Source organism: Diceros bicornis, chromosome 34 (assembly GCF_020826845.1).
Source record: "Diceros bicornis minor isolate mBicDic1 chromosome 34, mDicBic1.mat.cur, whole genome shotgun sequence".
Classification (NCBI taxonomy): Eukaryota; Metazoa; Chordata; class Mammalia; order Perissodactyla; family Rhinocerotidae; genus Diceros; species Diceros bicornis.
In genome coordinates, this window is record NC_080773.1 from 17,372,325 (window position 1) to 17,393,916 (window position 21,592).

Here is a 21,592-nt window from a genome sequence, read left to right on the forward strand (position 1 = left end):
TGGTTCAGATCCTGGGTGTGGACCTACTCACCGCTCATCAAGCCATGCTGAGGTGACGTCCTGTATAGAAGAGATACAATGCTACAACTCTACAACTATGATACACAACTATGTACTGGGGCTTTGGGGAGAAAAAAGAAAAAAGAGGAAGATTTGCAAGAGATATTATCGCAGAGCCAATCTTAAAAAAAAAAAAATGGGTAAATTTATTAAAAAAATACACAGAATTAAATTCATGGAATAAAAAGGGAAAAAAAAGAAGACCCCACCATCTGTGGGATGCAGCTTATGCAATGTAGAGTGGGGAATTTATGGCACTAAATACTTACTTTAGAAAAGAGGAAATTTCTCAAGGCAATAATCTAAGTTCCTACCACAAGAAACTAGAAAAATGAGAGCAAAATGAGCCCAACTCAAAGCAGAAGGAAACAAATAATAAAGATAAGAACACCCAGGTAACCTTTACACTGAGCACCCTGAGAGGACAGACAGGACTGGAGCCCCTGGGAAGGGCAGGGCTGAGTCTGTAGGGTCAAACTTGGTTCTGTGTGTAGGATTTGGATGGGAAAGAGGAAGATGGGGGTGACTGTGAGGTCCCAGTCTTTTCTGTTCCCCTGCTGGTCACAAGCAGGTGGAGGAGCCGTCAGGTGTTGGTTCTATCCTGGGAGATTTGTTGTCATGCCCCATGTGTCCCTCAGGAGGAGGATTTGCTTGGCTGGAGAGGATGGGTGGATGGCCAAGGCCTCTGACATAGCCACGGGGCTCAGTCTAGAGGAGCTGGGAGAGTAGCCCGGGGCGTGGCTCAGCCCTGCTGTGCAGGGGGCTCAGCTGGGGCTTGGGGAAACAGGATGCTGTGCTGAGGGGGTGCTCCAGGCTGGATGATGGATGTGTTCCCAAGGTCAGGCACTGAGAGTCAGAAGTTAATCACAAAACCTTCCCTCCGGGTTGTAGGCAAGACAGTGGCTTGACTCTCCAGGATGAGATTCCTCAAGGCCACCCTCTGGGTGCAGCAATCTGCCATGTGGGGAGTTGTAACGATGTGCCAACAACTAACTTCCAGACACGTGCAAAGGGTTCACGATTTATAAATTAGAGCAGAATTGGGTTATCCCTGTAATAACATTCTCCCTCACATCTTTCTCATATAGAATAGAAATGGGGTGATCACCCTGCTGCAGCTCCTAGGATGAGCATTGCTGTGACACTGTCCATGGCACTGACAACCACAAAGTATCCAAGGCTTGGGAGTTGTGATCTTTGAGCTGCATCTGCTTTCCTTTTGTTCTTATCAACTGAGCATGAGTAACAAGGAAGAGGTGGAGAGGGCTGCAGGGAGTATGGACCAACCTCTGTCTCCATTGCTGGGGGGCAGTGGGGGTGCTGTGGGTATCGCTATAGGAACTGACTCCACAGTCAGGATGACCAAGTCCAGGCTGCCCATGGGCAGTTTGTGATGAAAGAAGAGAATGAACATGGCCTTGAGAGGTGTGGTAGTCAGAACAAGGACCCCTCAAAGATGTCCACATCCTTATCCCCAGAATCTGTGAATATGTCGCCTGATAAAGGGAATTTACAGATTAAATTCAGGATCATGTAACTGAGAGATTATGGTGGTTTATCTGGGTGGGTCCAATGTAATCAGAAGGGTCCTTTTTATAAGTGAAAGAAGGAGATAGGAGAGTCACAAGCAGAGAAGGAGATGTGATGATGGGAGCAGAGCACAGAGAGACTTCAAGATCCTACGCTGTTGGCTTTGAAGATATAGGAAGGGGCCACAGGCCAAGGAATGCAGGCAGCCTCTAACAGCCTGAAAAGGCAAGGAAATGGACTCCCCCTTAGAGCCTCCAGAAAGAACAGAGCCATGCTGACACCTTGGTTTGTTTTGTTTTATGCTGATAAGCTTGTGGTAGTCTCTTACAGCAGCCAAAGGAAACCAACAGGAGGCGCCACCTTGTCTAACCCAACACCGTGTGCAGGTGGGATAAGGAATAACTTAGAGCTAAATCATCCCGTGAAACTTTGTGGGTTTTGTAACTCTCTCTCATCTCATGACAAACAGCACACGGGTAATGGCAGAACATCCTTGTGAACTGTGGACTCCCTGTCTTGGTGATGGAGCACCTTTGTTTGTGTGAGCGTGGACACGCCGATCCAAGTAAACCTACATGGGAACATCACCCTTCCTGGGTGACGTCAGTCCTTCAGAGAAGGACTGAGAACTGATGGCCCAGGTGTGTGGAGGGGGCTGCAGGTGAGGCACAGGTGGGAGGAGGCCCGTGGGCCAGGTCGAGGAGGAGACACTTTGTCCTGTTGCCAGGGCTGTCTAGTGAGTTTAGGTGGGAGGAGCCCATGGGCAGAAAAAGAGCAAATGAGGGGAAGGTCCTCTTTATTCAGATCTCTCAGGTGGTCCACGGTGGGTTCCAAGCCCAGTCACTTTCTTTGGGAGCCCGCCACTTCCTGGAGCGATGGGAGCCTTTGTCCTGGGCTCAGGGCAACTTGTTGGGGTCTCCAGACATCCAAGAGGGAACCGAACCTCCGGGCCCAGGTCCCTGAATATCCTCAGGGCTCAGAACTGATTCTCTGGCTCATGCTGCAGCTCCTGACCCCACCCAGGGTCTGGGGGTGGTTCTCAGGAGGGCCCCTCCCTACGGCTCTTAAGGAGCGGTTCCTGGAGGAAACTAAGAAGCCACATCTGCTTTGTGGTCAATCCGGCAGTAAATGTTTGTGTGGGGATGTAGTAAATCCTGTAAAAGAGAGAAGAGGCCTCCAAGCCCCTGTAACATTCTCAGAACATGTCTCAGCCTGTCCCAGGCCGTGGGCCCACGCAAGCTGCTCTATGGGGTCCTGACTGTCCTGGGGGTTTCTGGCCCTAGGCCCTTCCCTCCTTTCACCACCCCCTGTTCTCCTTTTTGCTGCTGTTTCCTGAACCTCAAAGCACAGCCAGGGGTGGGCTGGGGGACAGATCTTGGTCCCCCTTGGGCCTGTGGCACCAGAACATTCATGGCCCACACTCACCTGGTAGATGGGAACAGCTGTCCTGGGGCCGGGTAGGGGGGCCTGGGAAGGGGAGAGAGCAGGTGTCAGGGGACAGGGAGGGAGGGTCAATTCTCCTCAGGGGTGACCAGCTCTGTCTCTGGAGCAGCAGTCTCCAAACCTGTAGCCCTGCACCCCAATCCCAGTGCATGCTACCCCCACCCTTGTTAGCCCAGGACCCCCGACCTGATGCTCCTGGTGCCCACTCTGCTCCTGGCTAGTCTACAGGATTCTCTTCAGGCTGACTGAGGGGGCCAGGGAGGGTGCAGGATAGGTTGGGGGTGGTCCTGCCCCTGAAATGGGGCCCACTCTTGGCCAGGGCGGGGCTCACTTTTCCTGAATGTTCTGGGGGACAGGGGTCTGCATTGTGCTTCAAGATGGAGCAGTCCCCTTGCCCTGAGCCTGTACAGCTGGAATCCCGAGGTAAAGGGATGGGGACAGGATGGGCTTACCGGGCATGTGGAGCTACTGGAGGAACCATGGCCTGGGAGCAGAGACAGGGGTTAGCAACAGGGGAGTGAGAAAGTTTCAGCCCATCCTCCCAGGAGGTGCTGGGGACCTCAGCTCCCAGAGAACTAGGGGAGATACCCTCTGGCCTTTTTAGGGTCCAGTGAGGGCAAGGTGGTGAGCCATGATCAGACCCCACAGGTGAGGGCTGACTAGCCAGTTGGGGTCCCCTGTGCTGAAGCCCCAGGGAAAGAGTCAGATGCCCCAGGGATGACTGGCAGCAGTGGACACAGTGGGCAGACCCAGGGGCTCCCAGCTGCTCCTGGGCTGAACGGACACTCACCGGGGGTGGACGCTGGGGACCTGTGCTCTTTGAGGTCACGCTGGCCACTGGCCCTAGGAAAGGTCAGGCTTATTTGTGAGAGTTGCAGGGAGAGGTCACAGCTTTGGTGTCAGAACAGGGGACAAGGGGGGTCCTCATTTCTAAGCAGGGGGTGGAGACCTCCTTTCTCCACCAATGCTGTTTAGGAGGGGAGGGCCCGGGAGAGGCGAACTGAGGAAAGGCCTTAAAGCCACGTCTGTCCTGGGCCCCGAGGGAAAGGACCCTCAGGCCGATGGCGGTCTAGGAGTAAGTTTCCAAGAAGGGACTAAGGAATGATACCACCAGGGTCTGACTGAGTGGAAGGATCGAGACCCTCAGAGGAAAAGCAGGGCCACTTGTGCAGGCCAGTTGGGGACCCCCGAGGATCTTGGATCTCACGAAATGTGGAGCCCCTGCTGTTGCCAGACCCGCCCCTGAGGCCGGGAGATGCTGAGATGTGACCGTGGCCACGTCCTTTATCTCCATCTGCCTGGACAGAGGCCTAAGGACATCCCGGGACCTGCTGTCCTGACCGGCCCAGTTACTCCTTCTCACCCGTCAGGGGCTGTGGTTACCGCATCTGCCACATGGGGACATTTGACCCCCACCCGGCCTGTCCAGGCTCTTCCACTCTCCACTGTGTGACCTGGGCCAGGGCAACCCTCAGATCCAGGCTGTAAATTCCCCTCACCAGGTGGGCAGGGTGAAATAAAGAACAGGAGGTACCGTTCACTGAGCTGTTACTACGGGCCAGCACTGCTGTGGGTTTGCTGAGTGAACAGGGACAACACTAAGGGGATGTTTTCTTCATTGTGCCTAATTTGTAGGTGAGGAAGGTGTTGAGGAAGCAGCACCAGGTGAGTGGCTGGTGTGGAAGGAGCTGGATGGAAGGAGAGGGGAAAATACACGGAGAAATTGGGCAGCCGTGGAGAGCCAGGCCCAGAATCCGAGAATGGGGTCTCCTTCCTCCTGGCCTGGGGTCAGCCTGGGGGACTGGAGCAGCGTGCCAGCAATGCCATCATACCTGCTAGTCCTTGTGAGGAACAGGAAACATCCCAGGGCAGCCGCCAGTGCCACGCCAACCAGGACCCCAAGCACGATGCCCACAATGGCTCCCACAGGGAGGCCTGTAGTGGTTTCTTCTGCTGAAAGCAGAAGAGAAAGGGGGAGAGGGTGAAGGCCCAAGTCCATTCCAGGGGAAACCACAAGGGGCCCTGCAGGGGAAGGGCCTGGTGGGAGGAAGGAAATGCTCCCGAGGTCTGTGTGCGGTCTGTGTGCGTGGTCATCACAACGTCCTCCCGACACCCCCACAGCCAGCGGTTGCATCCTGTTCTGTGTCTCACATTTGAAACCTTGGACTTGCTCTAACTCCTCACATTCTCCCACAGGTAGCCAGTCCCATGTCCTGTTCATTTTCTTTTTAAGGCCTCTTCTCCTCTCACGTGACGCCTTTTCCCTCTGCTTCTTCTTTCCGTCATTATTGACCGTCTTAGAGGGCAGGCCCTATAGGTCAGCCTGACGCTGATTAATAATAGTAATGATGTGAGCTGACTGTTTTCCAGTGCCTCCTGTGTGCCAGGCACAGTGGAAAATACTTTACCTCCCTCTCATCGGTCCTTCCATCCCCAGCAGGAGAGGGGGTGTCGTCCCCACTGTGCATCAATAGAACTGAGACGCAAATGCTCTATAGAGGTCATGGAACTGGGAAGTGATTTTTACAGCTAACGACAACATTAATAAAATAACAGCTGCCAGCTTTGATTGAGCCCTGACTCTGTGTGTGACCCTAAGGGCTTTAATCATAAACATCCTCACAACAGCCCTAAGATTCAGCTGTTCTATTCCAGTTTTATAGGTGAGGAAACTGAGGCTCAGGTGCTTGAGAGTCTTGCTCAAGGTCAAACATCTGGTGCCTATCCGAACCAAGACAACAAGAAGATTAGCCTCATTCTGGGGTTCTTATCCATTTTGTTCTACAGGATCTGAAGGAAGCTCCCACCTCCTCAGGGCTTGCATCATTTCACACCCCCGCCAGTGAAATATATGAGAGAGGAAGTGGGAGAGGTTGAGGGTCACTCACAGCTCACGGCCAGGCTGAGGAGGTCACTTTTGCTGGAACTGACCAGGTTGGAGACCTCACACTGATATTCCCCGGCATCCTCCCTCCTGACAGAGTCTATGGTGAGGGTGCTGTTGTCCTGGGCCAGCTTCATCCGCTCTGTGAGCCAGAGACTCTGGTTATTGAAGAACCACTGGATGGAGATGCCAGCGTCACGTGTGAGGCAGGTCAGGACCACAGCGTCCTTATATTCTGTGACTATGGTGTTGCTGGCTTGGATGGAGGGCTGTGCCACTGAGTCTGTGGAGACACAGAGGAGGCGACTGACTGAGAGTGGGCCTGGGCCTGGGGCCACGCTCCTTCCTCAGAAATCTCAGCCAGTTCTCAGATCCCACAGTGGGCTGTGTAAGGTGACCCAGAGGATGACCCTGACCCTGTGAATAAGGTTGTGAGTATTTATTCAGGTGACAGTCTGTAAGGAGAGGGCTGTACCTCCCCTCTGACCCCCAGATCACCCCAGGATGACCCTTGACCAGTTCCCCTGGACATCTCTGTAGTGTCAGTACCAGGAACCTCTTCTCTACCTTCGTGTCCTATAACTTCATCATCAAGTGGAATTTTTGTCCCATGGACTTTCATGTGACTCTTTTCTAGAAGTTTTGTGGCTTTAAAAGGTCGGGCCCTGCGCCTCATGTAAACTTGCCTGTGTTTTGGGGAAGGCAGGTCTGCCAGCCCCGTCCATCTCTGGGGCCAAGGGAACTTTACACGAAGTAGGTATGTAGTAAATACATATAAAGGTATTTCCTTCTTGTTAAATAATTTGTTAGGGAATGAGGATGGCCCCACCCAGGTTTCCTGACCTTAGGATCTGGAGAGCTTCTAATCTAAAGGATTTCTCACTCTGAAAAGGACTTTTACTTCCAGGTCTGTGGATTGAATATCACAGTGAAGGAAATCTCTGGAGAATTGGTTACCAATTTAACAAAATACGGGCACTCTTAGGAAGAGAGGGAAATTACTGCAACATAGTGAAGGCCTTACATGACAGGCCCACAGCCAGCAGCATACTCAGTGGGGAAACACTGAAAGCTTTTCCACTAAGATCAGGAAGAGGACAAGGATTCCACTTTCACCACCCTATTCAACATAATCTAGAGGTCCAAGCCAGAACAATTAGGCAAGAAAAAGAAATAGAATGCATCCAAATTGGAAAGGAAGAAGTACCATTACATCTGTTTGCAGATGGCATGAACTTATGTGTAGAAAACCATGAAGATTCTAAAAAAAACTTGTAGAACTAATAAATGAATTTATCAAAATTGCAGGGTATAAAATCAACATACAAAAATCAGTTATGTTTTGATACACTAATAATGAATATCTGAAAAGAAAATCAAGAAAACGATTGCATTTACAGGAACATCAAAAAGAATAAAGTACTTAGGAATTAACCAACGAGGCAATAGCCTTGTGCTCGGAAATCTACAAAATGTTGCTGAAAGGAATTAAAGAAGACACAAATAAATGGAATGACATCAGTATTCATGGATGGAAGGGCTTAATATTGTTAATATGACAGTACTACCCAAAGAGACCCCCAGATTCAATGCAATCCCTATCAAAATCCCAACAAAATATTTTGCAGAAATTGACATTCCCAAATAGTCACATGGACTCTCAAGGGACCCCAAATAGGCAAAATAATCTAGAAAAAGAACAAAGTTGGAGGACTCACACTTCCTGATTTCAAAATTGATTCCAAAGCCACAGTAACCAACATCGTGTGAGTTGGGCATAAAGACAAACATATAGCCCAATAGAATAGAACAGAAACCCCAGAAATAAACTCTGTCATATATGGTCACATGATTTTTTGACAAGCTTGCCAAGACGTTTCAATGGGGAATAAATCTGTTCTATTCAAGAACTGGTTCTGGGAAAGCTGGATATCCACATGCAAAGGAATGAAGCTGAACCCTTACCTTACACCATGTACAGAAATTAACTTAAAATGGATCAAAAATCTAAACGTGAGTCAAAACTATAAAAGTCTTAGAAGAAAACAGAGAAAACACTTCTTGAAATTGGATTTGTCAAGATTTTATAGATATGACACCAAAAGCACAAACAATAAAAGAAAAAATAGATAAATTGGATTACATCAAAAGAGAAAATTTCTGTGCGTCAAAGGATACAATCAAGAGAGTGATGGCAACCCACAGATTGGGAGAAAACATTTGCAAATCGTCTCTGGTAAGAGAGAAATATCTAGAATATATAAAGAACCTTTTCAACTCAACAAGAACAAAAAGGAAGTTGACCCCAAGGGCTCTTCTTCCTTCTCCATCTGCAAACCCCCTCCACTGTATGGGCTTTCTGGGGCTGAGAGAACCCCCTCCCCACATTCCAGGCTGGACCCACATCTGCCCTGGGAAATCAGAGAGCAAGGGGGGGAAGTGTCTGCAGAGATGTGGTGGGAGGATTCAGGGACAGATTTGAGATTTGCTGGTGTCCGTGGAAACAGGCTGGGAAATAGCTTCTTTCAGACTCTTTTCTGAAAACCAACAGCCTCCACCCCAGAGCCTGGTGCCGATGGTCCAGGGAGCCACTACCAGAGACCGTGATGGTCTTGACTGTGGTCCCAGTGAGGCCAGGGACAGAGTTATGGACGAGGCAGGGATAGGATCCACTGTCATTCACAGTGATGATGGGGATGAAGAGCTCCTGTGTGGATTGCTGGGGCCTCCCATTGATAAGCCAGGAATACCGTGCAGGCGGGTTAGAGGCCGTGTGGCAGGAGAGGCTGAGGTTTGCCCCTGGATGGTAATAGGAGTCTGAGGGGGAAATGGTGGGGGCATCTGGGCCATCCAGAGCAAACAGAGTAAAGCCATTTGTGATGTAATCAGAGGGAAGGGGAAGCTCCTTGTCTGTACAAGGGCCACAGTGTTCCTCTGAGCCGGATCACACCCTTGTTTTAACGAGTCCCAACCATGACCCCTCTGCGTTCACTCATGCTGAGTCTGAGACATTAACCTGTTTCTCGCATCACAGGTTATTAACCCCAAGCCTCTCAAGACAGCAGCAGCCCGTCCTCTCCTATTCTTAGCTCAAGGCTGGGCCTGCCCAGATTTGCCTGAGACAGGAAGTCATGGCCAGCCTGGTGTCCAGGGGTGACAGTCTGTGTACTTGAATCTGAGAGGGATGGATGTGGCCTGGCCTCTGGTAGTGTGGATTTGGGCAGACACGCTGGGCCAGGTAGGGACAGGAGTTATTTACAGAGAACATTGAGGTAGAATGGGTCGCTACGACGGGCACTCACTGGGTTCCGGGTTTCACACTCATAGGGTCCTGTGTCATTCCTTGTGACACGGAGTAAAGTGAGAGTCCTGTTCCAGGGACAGCTCCAGCCAGGTGCTGTCCGGGAGGCTCTGATTGTTGATCAACCACAGGTAGGTGGTGTCCTGAGTGTCAGGTTCACATGTTAACACTACAGGGTCCTCATGCTCCACGGGGCTGGAGATGTTGCTTGTGATGGTGGGTGTGGGTAACTCCGTGTGCAGGTAACAGAGAGAATGTTTCCCTGTGTAGTACCTTTGATTCAATCAGAGTTGGCATCTCTCACCTCTTAAGTCCTTGAAAGAATAATGCAAGAGGATCCGAGTGCTCAGAGATCTAAGGCCACTTGCTCTATATCTGTGAGAAAGCGCAGACTTTCTGAGGTATCCATTCTGCAGCAGTGTTTGGTCATGGAAAGACACAGGACAGGAGTCAGAGACCCCCTGGCGCCTCTCCTGGTTCTTTCCTGACCAGCTGACTGCCTGGCCTGGGGACTGGGAGTCTGAGCAGAAATGAACGTGAGGAGACCAGGAGCAAGCCCTGAGGTCAGTTCAGTGCTCAGGCTGCATGCCCTGGAGGTGGGGCAGTTCTGTCCCGGTGTATGATAACAACTGACAGGAGACAGCGACCCCCTAAATGGTAGAGCAGAGTCCAACTAATCCAGAAAAGAGTGATGGGGGTGGAAGGAAGGAAAGAATGGTGAGTAAACGAATGAATGATCCGTAGTCTCTTCAGAGACTGCATCCTGAGTGCTGGGTCCTGGGTAGTTTTGGTCACACATGTTCCCTGTCCCTCCAGGGGAGAGACACCCACACCATCCGCTCCTTCCTCCTTCATCAGAAGCAATCGAGAGTGTGTTACACGCGGGCCCTGTGCTGGCTGCAGGTGTAGAGTGGGGAGAGAGATGGCAAAGTCTTTCCTTTCTACTCCAGTGGGAGTGACCCCAACATGTCCGGAAAGAAATCAGTGATGTCAAGTCCAGTGCAGGGAGGTTGAACAACAACCGAGGGGGCGGCCTGGACATTCCCTGCACTGACTGATTGTTGATGCAGGTAATTTAGTTCTAGAGTAAATGGTGATGAATTCTCCATTTGCTCTCACTCCCTAGACCAGAACTTCTCCCTCTGAGCTGAGGACACCTAAGAAGAAAGGATCTCAACCGACGGCTGGTCTTGGGTCCACAGACACCTTATAAGGCCCCGGGTGGAGGAGAGGACGGGGCTGTTGCTGCAGACAGATCTCGTGTCTGCCGCGCATGGTCTGTGAGACCCTTGTTCAGAGACTGTATCTCCCTGTGCCTCAGTTTCCCCTCAATAAAATAAGATAAATGGTAAGTGGTCTCTATTTGCCATGTTGTCTATGAATTAACCTTAATACATCCCCAAATACCTGACCTAAATCTTGGTAAGGTGCAGATGCCCAAATAATCATCATCTGTTATTGTTTGCCTCCACGGGAGAGGGCCCCCTGGGTTGATCGCGGGTCCTTGAGGAACTGCCAGGAGCATCTTCTCTGCTTTGTTCCTCCTCTGGGGGCACTGACCTTCCTCTGGAGTCTCCTAAGTCTCCCAGGGCACTCAGATAATACCCTGGGGACCTTACACATCTGCGCTCCCCACGCTGAGTCTCAGGTGAAGGATCAGGCTCCGCCCCTGCCCAGGTGTGGCTCTTGGGGCTGAGCCCTGGCTGGTGACCAGCTCAGGAGCCTTAAGACTCAGGCAGCCAGGAAATCCTTGCTCCCGGTCAGCGCTGCCCACAAGGCCAAAATCTAACCCTGGCACAGTCTCCCCAGCGTCACTGGAGTCAGGGTCCCTGGGACAGGGGTTTGTGCAGGGACTTCCCAGGGCTCAGCTTCTCTGTGAGAATCCCAGGTGGTCCCTCAGGTCAGCCCCTGACCAAGCTCTGCAGGGTCTTCCTCAGATTGTTGGAGTCTGGATGCTGGGAAAGGAATTCTGATCTTATGAAGTTTGTCTCCACTGTGTGTGTCCTGCACTAAATGCTCAAACTCCAACATGGGATGTAATGCAGAGGGGGATGCAGGCACAGTCCAGGCCTGTCAATCCTGTGTGTGAAGTAGAATTCGCCCCACCCAACACCAGAGGTCAGAGAGGAATCACTCACAGTATACGCGGAGCTGTCCAGTTCCTACTTCACTTAGCAAAATTTTCGTTATGACTTGTAGGGTGTAGTATCCTGTGTCCTTCTGGGTGACATTCTGGAACAGCAGGGATCCGTTGGGGTATATTGTCTCTCGACCACTGTACACAGGCCCTGGGGTAATTTCTTTTCTGCGTATCACATATGTTGCAATTTGTTGACTGGAATCTACTCTGTCCCCTTTGTACCAGGCATAGCCAGAAAGCCTCCCAGGCAGATTGTGGACAAGTAGAAGAACATCCTTTCCTTCAGCAGCTTTGGGCGGCACCGATTCGATAGTGAGTCGGGCAGTGGTGGGCGGGTTCCAGAAGGTTAAGAGTGAGACTAGAAGGGAAGAGAGAGAGATCAATCAATATTCGGACCTATGTATTGGGATGGAAAGATGAGGCCCTGGGTCCTGAGCAGGTCTCTTCATCTCTGAGACTTGGAGTGTGTGTGAGTGTGAGTGTGTGTGTGTGTGTGTGTGTGTGTGTGTGTCTACTGGTCAAGGTCAGCAGCATGACCACCATTACTTCAGCCCCCCTGAGCTTGTTATTTCCTCTGTTCATAACACTCTTCCCAGGTGTCTGCCCGGCTCACTCCCTCACTGCCCTCAGAGCCCTGCTCACTCTCAGGGGCGTCCTTGGGAGATGCCTTCCCTGACCTCCTGCTCTAAAGACTCTCTGTGTTCACTGTCTGACCTTTCCTGCTCTGTTCCCTTCATGGCACTTGTCAGTCCCTGACATCACATTCTAAATCTCTTTGCTCATCTGTCCTCCTCCCCAAGGAATGAGAGCTCAGTGAGGGCAGGGACTTGTGTGATCTAGTTGTACCCCCAGTGCCTGGAACAGGCTGCAAACACCTGTGGATGAGTGAATAAGTGTCTCCAGGACCCTCCACGTCCTGGTGTTTATTTGCCAATTTCTGAGGTTGGTGGATAAGGATAATTTTAGTGCCACTGGTTAAGTGTTTTTTTTCGGTGTCACCTCACATAAATTATTATTATCATCAGTTTTCAAAATTCAGTAGTCAGCGATGAATAACTTGGGAAACGAATAGTAAGTGAGATTTTCCTGCCCCTCACCAATTCCAGTTCACTGAGAATTTCCTGTTGCTGCGTCCCCTCCCCCATCCTACTCTGCTCCCGTGTCCTTTCCCCTTAGGTTCAAACAGAGGTTTTGTCCTCTCTCAGAGCCCTGTCCTCCCCAGGAGACCCCACCCAGTCTCTGTCCTCCCATCCTCCCTCCCTCCCACCCACCCTGAGGGAATGGTCCCCTCTCACCAGCCAGCAGGAGCCTCTGCCAGTGGCCGTGCCCTCTGTGGGCAGGGGATGAGGGGGGCTCCATGGTGTCTGCTGCCTGCTCTGTCCCTCCCTCTGTGAGGAGAGCTTGGGCTCCAGAAATGCTCACAAGGGCTGTGGCTCCTGATGCCTCAGCTCTGCTGTCCTTCCTCCCTCTGTGCTGAGCCTCCTGCTGTGGCAGGAGCACTTTGCCGGTCATGTGGGCCAGGGGCGGGGTCTGTGCCCAGTACTGTCCCTCTCCCTCCCCTCACTCCTGCCTCCCTCTTCCCCTTCTTGCCCTTTCACATCTGTCTCTATTTCTGTTCCCTGGGAGCTGCTGAAGCCTCTGCCTTCTTCAGCAGTGATTCTCATCACTACATACACACACACACACACACACACACACACACACACACTCACCCTTGTTTGGACAAGCATGAGCGTGGGGCATGGTGTCCTGGTCAGTCCCTACAGCTTCGGATGGGGGTGCACAGTCAGCCACCTCCCCCCATTCACATCTGGCTTTGTTCTTTTGAGCAGGAGCCTGGGGGCTACATCAGGAACTCTTGTCATAGGGATGTCACCCCCATTGTGCTTTGGAATCCACTTGTGAACTTTATGAAGCTTGTGAATGTCCAGGTGACAGGTTAGAAATGCTACTTTAGCAGGTGCTCTGGTAACATGGATGCCCTGCCATGCTGAGACCCCATGATGTGAGGGTGGGGCAGCCTCTCCCCATCTCCTGTGCACAGGGAGGGTCTGCAGATCTGTTAAGATGCAGATTCTGACCCGGCAGGTGTGGGGTGGACCCGAGAGTCTGCATCTAACAAGCTCTCAGGTGATGCTGATCACACTGGCCTGTGGAGCACACTTTCAATAGCAAGGCTGATGGGGACCCCTGTCCCCTGAGAAGATGACCCACCTGCCCCAGCATTGGCCTCTGCTGTGTCCTGGCCTTGGGGTCTGTCAGCACCACACAGAGACCCAGGGGTCTCCAAACCCAGGGGATTATTTCCATTTGTGACACAGAAACCCAGCTGGACGCCAGGGTCTTCCCAGTGTCCTCAAATGCTCTTGGAAGGTTGGATTTACTCTCAGCAGGAAGGTCACAGAGATGGCTCTGGGGATGAGAAAGGGGCAAGCTGAGTGACGACTGGTGAGGGGATCCACCCTCCGTCTCCAGTGTCATCAACCTGGCCTTTGCTTTCCGGGACAGACACCCAGTATGGGTGTGTCATAAGGAGCTGCAGTTCCCGGGTGTGAAGGGGGAGGTTTCCTGTGTGTCCTGGTGAGAGGAAGGTGGTGGTGGGAGGTGGTGGCTGTGGGCTCCCTTGTCCTCAGGGGAAGATTTCAGGGAGACCACCCCCCTTCCCCGTGTCTGTTGGTTGAGCTGTGGCTCAGAGCCTGTCCATGTGCTCCCTGACCATCCTGGGGCCTCTGTCCTCTGCCTGGCTGACTATCCTGTGGTCATTCCAACTTCCCTATGGTTGGTGCCAGGCGGAGAGTGGGGACCTGCAAAGGACCCCAAACAGAGCAGGGTGCTCTGAGTACCTTAGAGGGGCGGGTGGGACAGAGCAGGCATTTAGGAGGGGCCCAGAAGGATCTGTTGGACCAAGGGATGGAAATCAGGCTCCTTCTCCACCTCAGCCAAAACCATGTTCATGTGTTAATTTCCTGCTAATTGTGTGTCCCAATTTCACCCCCTGGAGTACATGAGGAGACCTGCAGCCAAGGTCAGGGGCTGAGCCAGGGATACTAACCAGGCTGCAAAGGCTGTGAGCTGACCCTGATCCTTGGACAGAGGTGGGCTCTGAACTCCAGGATGAGGGGCCTCTCAGCCTGGGCCCTGTCACTGGGGATCCCGGGCTGCCTGACTCCATCCCAGCGCAGGGTGAGCCCAGGGAGAGGCGAGGCGATGTCCAGTGGACTCCTGATCCAGTGTCCTGTGCTGCCTGGTGGGTTTTCTGCCTCAGCAGGAGCTCTTTGCCCCCAGAATTCAAAGGAAGGGCCCAGTGAATGGTCTCTTGAGGTCTCAAGGCACCCTGGGAGGTCTCAAGGCCTGGGAGTCTGGTCTCCATAATGCCCTGTGTTTCCCCATCACAGCACTGGACATTGTATCTGACTTATTTTATCCCTGTTTGTCATCTGCTATAGATCTCCACATAGGGTCCAGGACCTGGAGCAACACCACATGGAGACTCAGCCAGGGGATCCCCTGGGTTCTTCTCTTACAGGAGGGGAGGCCCCTGTGGGACCCTCAGCCCTTCTGAGATGGAAGCAAATGCAGATCCTGGTTCTCCTGTCCCATCCTGGGTGAGAATTTCCCCTTGTTTCCCCTGACACTTTGGGCTGGTGCGATGTCTTCCTGGGTCCACAGCCAGGTGTCCCCACTGACCAGGGATCCTGGGGATGGGGAGTCGCACCCTGGTTCCTTTGTGATCAGGGTAGGGCTGTGACCCACCCTGGTGGTAACTCCACCTTGGGTGGAGGATCCAGAGTTTGTGTCAGGTCAGGTCTGTGTGAGTAGAGGAAGGACCCAGGACTTCTCTCGGGGGAGAGAAGTCACTCACAAGGAAGAGATGGGGAGGGGGTGTGATATTCTGGGAGGAATGAGAATCTGACCCCTCAGTGTCAGGAGGCCCTTGTCCTCCCTCCGGACTCTACAAGGGGTAAAGACCCATCCCCAGGACAGCTGTGGGCACTTGCTGGCCTCCTCCCATGCTGACGCCAGTGCTCCTGTGTCTACACAGAACGTGTTCTGACACCCCCAGTGTCACGGGGGTGACATACTTCCACTGTGTGGTTTCCCTCATTTGTTTAACGAGTGTTTATTCAGCAGCTGTTCCTGGGTACAGACAGGGATGGCTGGGTATCTGGTCTGGCTTAGATCTCACCCTCATAGACGTTGTTGCTGGAGTGGAGGCTTCTGTTCAGAGTCCACCCTGGCACAAGGAAGGGATTGATCCTGGTGGCCCATGACCCGGCTCCGCCTCCTGCTCTCACTGCAGCTTCCTTGTCAAACCTCCGTCTCCCATTCTGGCACCAACTGAGGCCTCAGTAGCCCCTTCCTGGCACCGGGGTCTGGATGCTATTGGGTGCCAAGCCGACTAAACCCTCCACCTCACCTGACTCTCCTGGCTTAGGAGAAAAAGGCCAGGTGACGGGATCGGGGTGTCTCGTGGGAAAGCACCTCCAAGCCTCGGGGACCGCCTCTTGTGGGGACTGGCAGGTGGCATCTTGGTGGGTGGTCGCAGAGCTGCCTGTGAGAGCTGAGTGTGGGGTCGGTGCTTTCCAGTAGGTATTTGGCTTCCAGAACTTCCCCATGTCCCTGGACTCAGCTGAGGCGAAGAGCACAGGGTTCTGGTGATGGTTGGGATGGAGCCACAAAGAGAGCGCAGGGCTCGCTGGCCTCAACACACATCCACCCATCAGCACCCCGCCAACACATGGACATCAGGTCGCAGGGAGAGCCTGGGCGTCCGCAATGTCTTGAGGACCAGGGGAGCTGGAGCCTGGGCTCCTTCTGTTGCTGGTTGCAGGCGGCGGGATCTGGGAGAGGGCCCAGGAGCCACCTGTAGTTTTGTGTTTGAGATTTAAAGGGAAAAGGGGAGGGGGCCGGCCGGCTGGTGCAAGCAGTAAAGTGTGTGCACTCCGCTGCGCTGGCCCGGGGTACGCAGGTTCGGATCGCGGGCGCGCACTGATGCACTGCATGTCAAGGCATGCTGTGGTGGCGTGCCATATTAAAAAAGTGGAGGAAGATGGGCATGGATGTTAGCCCAGGGCCAGTCTTCCTCAGCAAAAAGAGGAGGATTGACAGATGTTAGCTCAGGGCCGATCTTCCTCTCACACACACACAAATAAATGAAGGGAAAAGGGGAGTCATTTCTACCAGGTCACAAAATTGTAGGTAGCCTGTTGACAGAAGGACACTCTTACATCATTGTAAAACTAACAGAATGCACTGGATGCTCTTTTAAGGAAAAACAAATGTCTGTTTTAGTTTTATCAGTAACTGTGATGCATGTTTTATTCTTCTAGTTCGTTATTAATGTCGCTTTTTGTAGTTTATCTCTTAAGGAAATGGTGAAAGCCGAGCAGGGTCCATGTTTTAGCACAGGAATGCGGATTTTATGTGGACTCTCCTATGATTTTAATGCCTTCCTATAATCTTCTGTGAACTCTAATGTGATTTGTCTTTGTCCATTTCTACCGGTCATCCCTGTGGAGAGAGTCGCATTTCTCCCTAAGAGTTGGAAAGCCTCCGATACTAAAAAAAAGTGTCCAAATCCTTCTGGGTGATGATGATGGCACTCAAGTGGAGGTCTGCTCAGGGTGGGAGTAGACATCTGTTTTTGAGAACTTTTCCCTGAAAATCACGAGCAGAAGGCACCTCTTGGACCTGTCACAATGTTGGGATGGAGGATGGACAGAAATAGAGGTTGGTAATCGAAGCATCAAATCGAAGATGGACAACACATTCTGCCCAGAGTTTGGGGATGGGTGAATGGCAAGGACACTAACAAGACCCCTCCTCAGTGAGGGTGCATCAAAGGCTCTTGTGATTAAGAGAGGAGCCTCGAGCTGGGGAGCAGGGTGCTGTCAGCCCACAGGTGCTGGGAATGAGACCCCAACACTGGCCAGTCTGTGACAAAGTCCACTTTTTGGGTGTAGATTCATCCTTAAGGAATGATGCCAAGATATATGATTCTGAAAATAATGAGATATTCCTTTGATATTATTTTCTTCTTAATGAGATATTTTTTCCTAATGATACAATGACTTTGCATTCATTGCTAAGCTGCGTCTTAAGATGGTAAGAACATCAGACTAGGCAGTCTAATGACATTGCATCTAGATTTGTTATCGTGTATTTTTTCATCTCAACATCTATAGTATTTCCCTCATCTCACGTTGCTGTATAACCCAGTGGTGTCATTCTGACTTGTGGTTACACCCTTTGAAACACCACAGGGGCCAGCCCAGTGGTGTAGTGGTTAAGTTTGCGTGCTCCGCTTCGGTTGCCTGGGGTTCACAGGTCCGAATCCTGGGCGTGGACAGACACATCACTCATCATGCTGTGGCAGGTGTCCCACATATAAAATAGAGGAAGATTCGCACAGATGTTAGCTCAGGGCCAATCTTCCTCACCAAAAAAAAAAAAAAGAAACACCAGTCTTCCAGCTGGTGAGCTACAAGCAGTCATAAGTGAATCACCCCTAAATATACCTCCTTCTGAACCTGAATGTGCCCTTTCTCCAAGGTCAGCCCTAACCTCTCAGCTCTCCTGGCCCTTCTTTGCTCTTCTTCCAGCAGGAACCATCCACTAGAGGGCACTCACGCTCCTCCTTGAGTCTGGGGACCTTTTCCATCACGTGGGACAAATGCAAATATTTTTACTGCCACAACCTCCAGCCCTCAAATACTCTTTAGATTTGTTCTGAGTGAAGCTCCTGGGACAGACGCCAGGGATCCCAGGGAAGAGCCCCCCATTGGAGGAGGTGGCAGCCTGGACTGCTGACCTGGAACCAAGCCCCGGGCCCAAGTCATTGGGGAGGGAGATGGTTCCAGGTGCAGTGGGCAGTGAAAGCTGGAGACTCAGGCCCCAGATTCCCCTGCCACGATGTAGACAATGGTGGAAATGGCCATGACCCTGCGGCCCTGAAGGCCCTGTCGCTTGGGATTTGTGCACATGGGCCTTGGCTGGGCTGCTGCGGAATATTCCAGACTGGGCCTTCCATGGCAGGAGACTGCCTCCCAGGTGTTTCAAGAACCTTCCTACTGTGAAGAATCAGGAGAGATGCATCATTCACCATGGCACAGCCTCTCTCAGGGCCTGAGGGAGCAGGTGGTGTCACGGCTTCACCATTGACACCAGATCAGGACCCAGGATGTGGGGAATGTGAGGTCCTGCTGACCCCACCTCTCAGGACACCACTGCTAGGCTGTCTGTGGGGAACTGGGCCTCCCTTCCCCATCCCTGCAGTGCAGGAAAGGGACCCCAGAGTCTCTTCATGTAGAGATGGACAGTGAAGGGGCACAGGCGAGTTTGGGCAGGTGGACGTGAGGAGAGGCCATTACTCCTGGAGGGAGGAGCTGTAGATGGTGGGCAGACAGGAGCGCACAGCCCTCAGAGCTGCTGCAGCTGAGTCATTTCCTTTGGAGAATCCAGCCTTTGCCCTGCAAACATTCTAGAACTTCCTAGTTCAGAGCTTCTGGCTGAGGCCCCTCAGTTCTGTTCCCCAACCCCGTCCTACATCAACTCTCTGTCCCCATCACACTTGGGCAGCTCTGTTTGACTGCTCAAGTTTCCTGATACCCCCAGGTCTTCAGAATGGTCAGTGCCACCCTGTGCCCACCAGTCTGGAGGCCGAGTCCTGCCTTCCTGGTCAGCTGTGGGACCAGGCTCTCAGGCTCTATCATCCTGATTATCCATAGTCTGCCAGGAGGTGGCAGCGGCTTAACAAAGGAGAGATGCCGGGAGAACTGTGAGCCACCTTGTGTGTCTGCAAGTGGACCTGTGGGGAAGGAAGCCAGGAAATGACTGAACTTCCTGCTAGTTTAGATGTGGGCAGTGTGTGCCCTGGGGACTTAATAGAGAATCCATGGGTATTTTCTCTCTTTTTTTTGCATGTGTGTGTGAGGAAGATCAGCTCTGAGCTAACATCCATGCCAATCCTCCTCTTTTTGCTGAGGAAGACTGGCCCTGGACTAATATCTGTGCCTATCTTCCTCTACTTTATATGGGATGCCGCCACATTATGGCCCGACAAGCAGTGCATCAGTGCACGCCCGGGATCCGAACCCGGGCAGCCAGCAGTGGAGTGCGTGAACTTAACGGCTACGCCATGAGGCCGACCCTGTATTTTCTTATTTTGTAGGACAGGCTTTTAAGTTTGGAATTATAGATTTCCCTTGATGTCACAGTCAACCTCACTCCCACTCACGTGGGGCACAGAGTGCTAATTCCGCACCCTGGAGCAGGGTTGGTGTTGGGGCCAAGGCACTGGTGGCCTGGCCCGGGGACCCTCTGTATATGCAGCTGCTGCCGAGAGGTGTGTTCTGGGTAGGGAACAGTGAGCCTTCCTCCCTTGAGCCCTCCCTACTCCGGGCAGCACCCCACCCTCTGAGACCAATACCCCCATCCCCAGCCTCATCTCAGCCCTCCCGGCAGGCTCTGAGCTGACGGCCCCAGGGCCGTCATGGGGGTCACTCACTCTCTTTGCTCTGCTCCTGATGCCTGCCTGGTGCTGTCCAGGATCCTGTAGGTTCCCTGTGGGTTGTTTGTGTGTGTGAGTGTGTGTGTGTGACAGGCCCTTGCACACACGTGAAATCTCAAGGTGGGGGAATTTGATTGTCATTTAACAAACATTTATTTTGAATGCAAGGATTCATGATTAGGACTTCCACATCTAATAAACGAGGGTTCATGTTATAGATTGGATCCCTCTTCTTAATCTTCCTGTCTTCCCGATGTTAGAATGACACATCCATGCCCTTTGCCTGCACCTTGCAGCTCCTCCCACTAGAAGGAGAGAATATCCTCAGCCTCATTTATCTCAGGCTTGGCCATAAGAACATGGAGTCCAGGGGTCTCCACTCTCAAAGATCACCCCCAGATAATTCTCAAGAACACTGAGAATATGAGAAACATTCCCCTAAATAGTATAATTTGAGAGATTCCACCAGTAGGACAGATCATTGCCATATTGTAGGTTACAGGAGATTTGCAAATAGCGTCTCCTTATCCTAATCTATAAAACTAAACCAAAATACTCAAGAAATTATGTAATGAAATACGTAGGAGTACCAGGAGTCTTAGGAGATAAAAATATTACCTGTGGCTCTGAACCCCTTTCAATAAATAGCAGAAAAGGATGATAGTTAAGTAACTATTCCCCATTCTCCCACACTTCAGACAAGCATGTATCACAGACTCCGTCACTGTCTGGGGCAGCTGGACCAACAGCTTTGGACTAAAGTGAGGACCTGGTTCTTAAGGCTGTTGGAACGGGCCCTGTAAATGATCCTGGCAGGGCTGGCGTGTGTCAATAGCTACACCAAGGGAGTCTTCCTGGGGAAAACGCTCAGGAGATTTCAGTCTTCATGATCTTACCACAAAATTAACAGAAATGGGGATGTAGTCCAAGCAATAAAAGGACCTGGAGACCCACCCTCCCTGCTCACACCCACGCCACCTCCCCTCAAAAGTGGGAGCAGCCAGTGTGCCTGAAGCCTGGGGGGCAGATCGTGCAGGGCCTGGGGTGCAGCCCATCCAGAGTGACATGATTCTTACAGTATGAAGAGTCTGCGCTATAGTCCGAGTGTGGTAGGAAGTCACTGAGGGGTTTGTGTATTTGTTGTTTGATTGATTTGTTTTCTGATAGTGACAGATGTGTCCTCACAACCCTCAGCAGGAACCGACCCTGTTGACACCTTGATCTCAGACTTCAGTATCCAAGACTGTAAGGTAATAAAATTCTGTTTGTTCTAAGTCACCTGATTTGTGGGACTTTGTTACGGCAGCCATAGCAAACTAAGACACCACACTTAAAAAGTAAAAATAAGCAGACGAATTTAATTTTGTTCTATTTTATCGAAATATTATAATTCCACATGTAATCAATATAAAATTATTAATGAGATATTTTACACTCTTTTTTTCATTCTGAGTTTTGAAATCCAGTGTGTGTTTGGCACTTACAGCCCATGTCCCCTTGGACTCGCCCCATTTCAAGTGATCAGTAGCCACAGGTGGGCCGTGGCTCCCGGCTTGGACAGTGATGAACTGAAGGGTCACCTGCCAGAACTCTCAGCTGCAGGGTCTCACCTTGACATGCATCTTGGGAGGATTCTCTCTCCATCACGCAAAGCTGTTCTGGCTCCAACTGGAATATAATATCTGCTATAAAGGGTTAATCCCAGAGAATGGGGAAAGCCATAAG

At 51.7% G+C, this 21,592-nt stretch overlaps 2 protein-coding genes across 3 annotated transcripts in view; both read right to left on the reverse strand.

Annotated features, from left to right (window-relative positions):
• Positions 1-4,895, reverse strand: part of DMRTC2 (DMRT like family C2) — a 37,697-nt gene extending 32,802 nt beyond the window's left edge. The window contains exons 1-4 of the mRNA XM_058529467.1: positions 4,866-4,895; positions 3,824-3,876; positions 3,486-3,517; positions 3,016-3,057 (exon numbers count right to left, since the gene is read on the reverse strand). Coding sequence (XP_058385450.1) covers positions 3,016-3,057; positions 3,486-3,514 — 71 coding nt within the window. The 5' untranslated portion in view covers positions 3,515-3,517; positions 3,824-3,876; positions 4,866-4,895. The remainder of the gene's footprint in view (positions 1-3,015; positions 3,058-3,485; positions 3,518-3,823; positions 3,877-4,865) is intronic.
• LOC131396937 (carcinoembryonic antigen-related cell adhesion molecule 6-like) overlaps positions 3,886-21,592 on the reverse strand; it is a 34,219-nt gene continuing 16,512 nt past the window's right edge. The window contains exons 1-4 of one of the 2 annotated variants that reach the window (XM_058529460.1): positions 12,654-12,822; positions 11,357-11,716; positions 5,922-6,200; positions 3,886-4,000 (exon numbers count right to left, since the gene is read on the reverse strand). In XM_058529460.1, the coding sequence (XP_058385443.1) occupies positions 3,933-4,000; positions 5,922-6,200; positions 11,357-11,716; positions 12,654-12,717 (771 nt within the window). In that variant the 5' untranslated portion in view covers positions 12,718-12,822 and the 3' untranslated portion in view covers positions 3,886-3,932. Of the gene's footprint in view, positions 4,001-4,896; positions 4,984-5,921; positions 6,201-11,356; positions 11,717-12,653; positions 12,823-21,592 lie in introns of those variants that run through there. The other variant, XM_058529459.1, reaches the window with a different exon arrangement.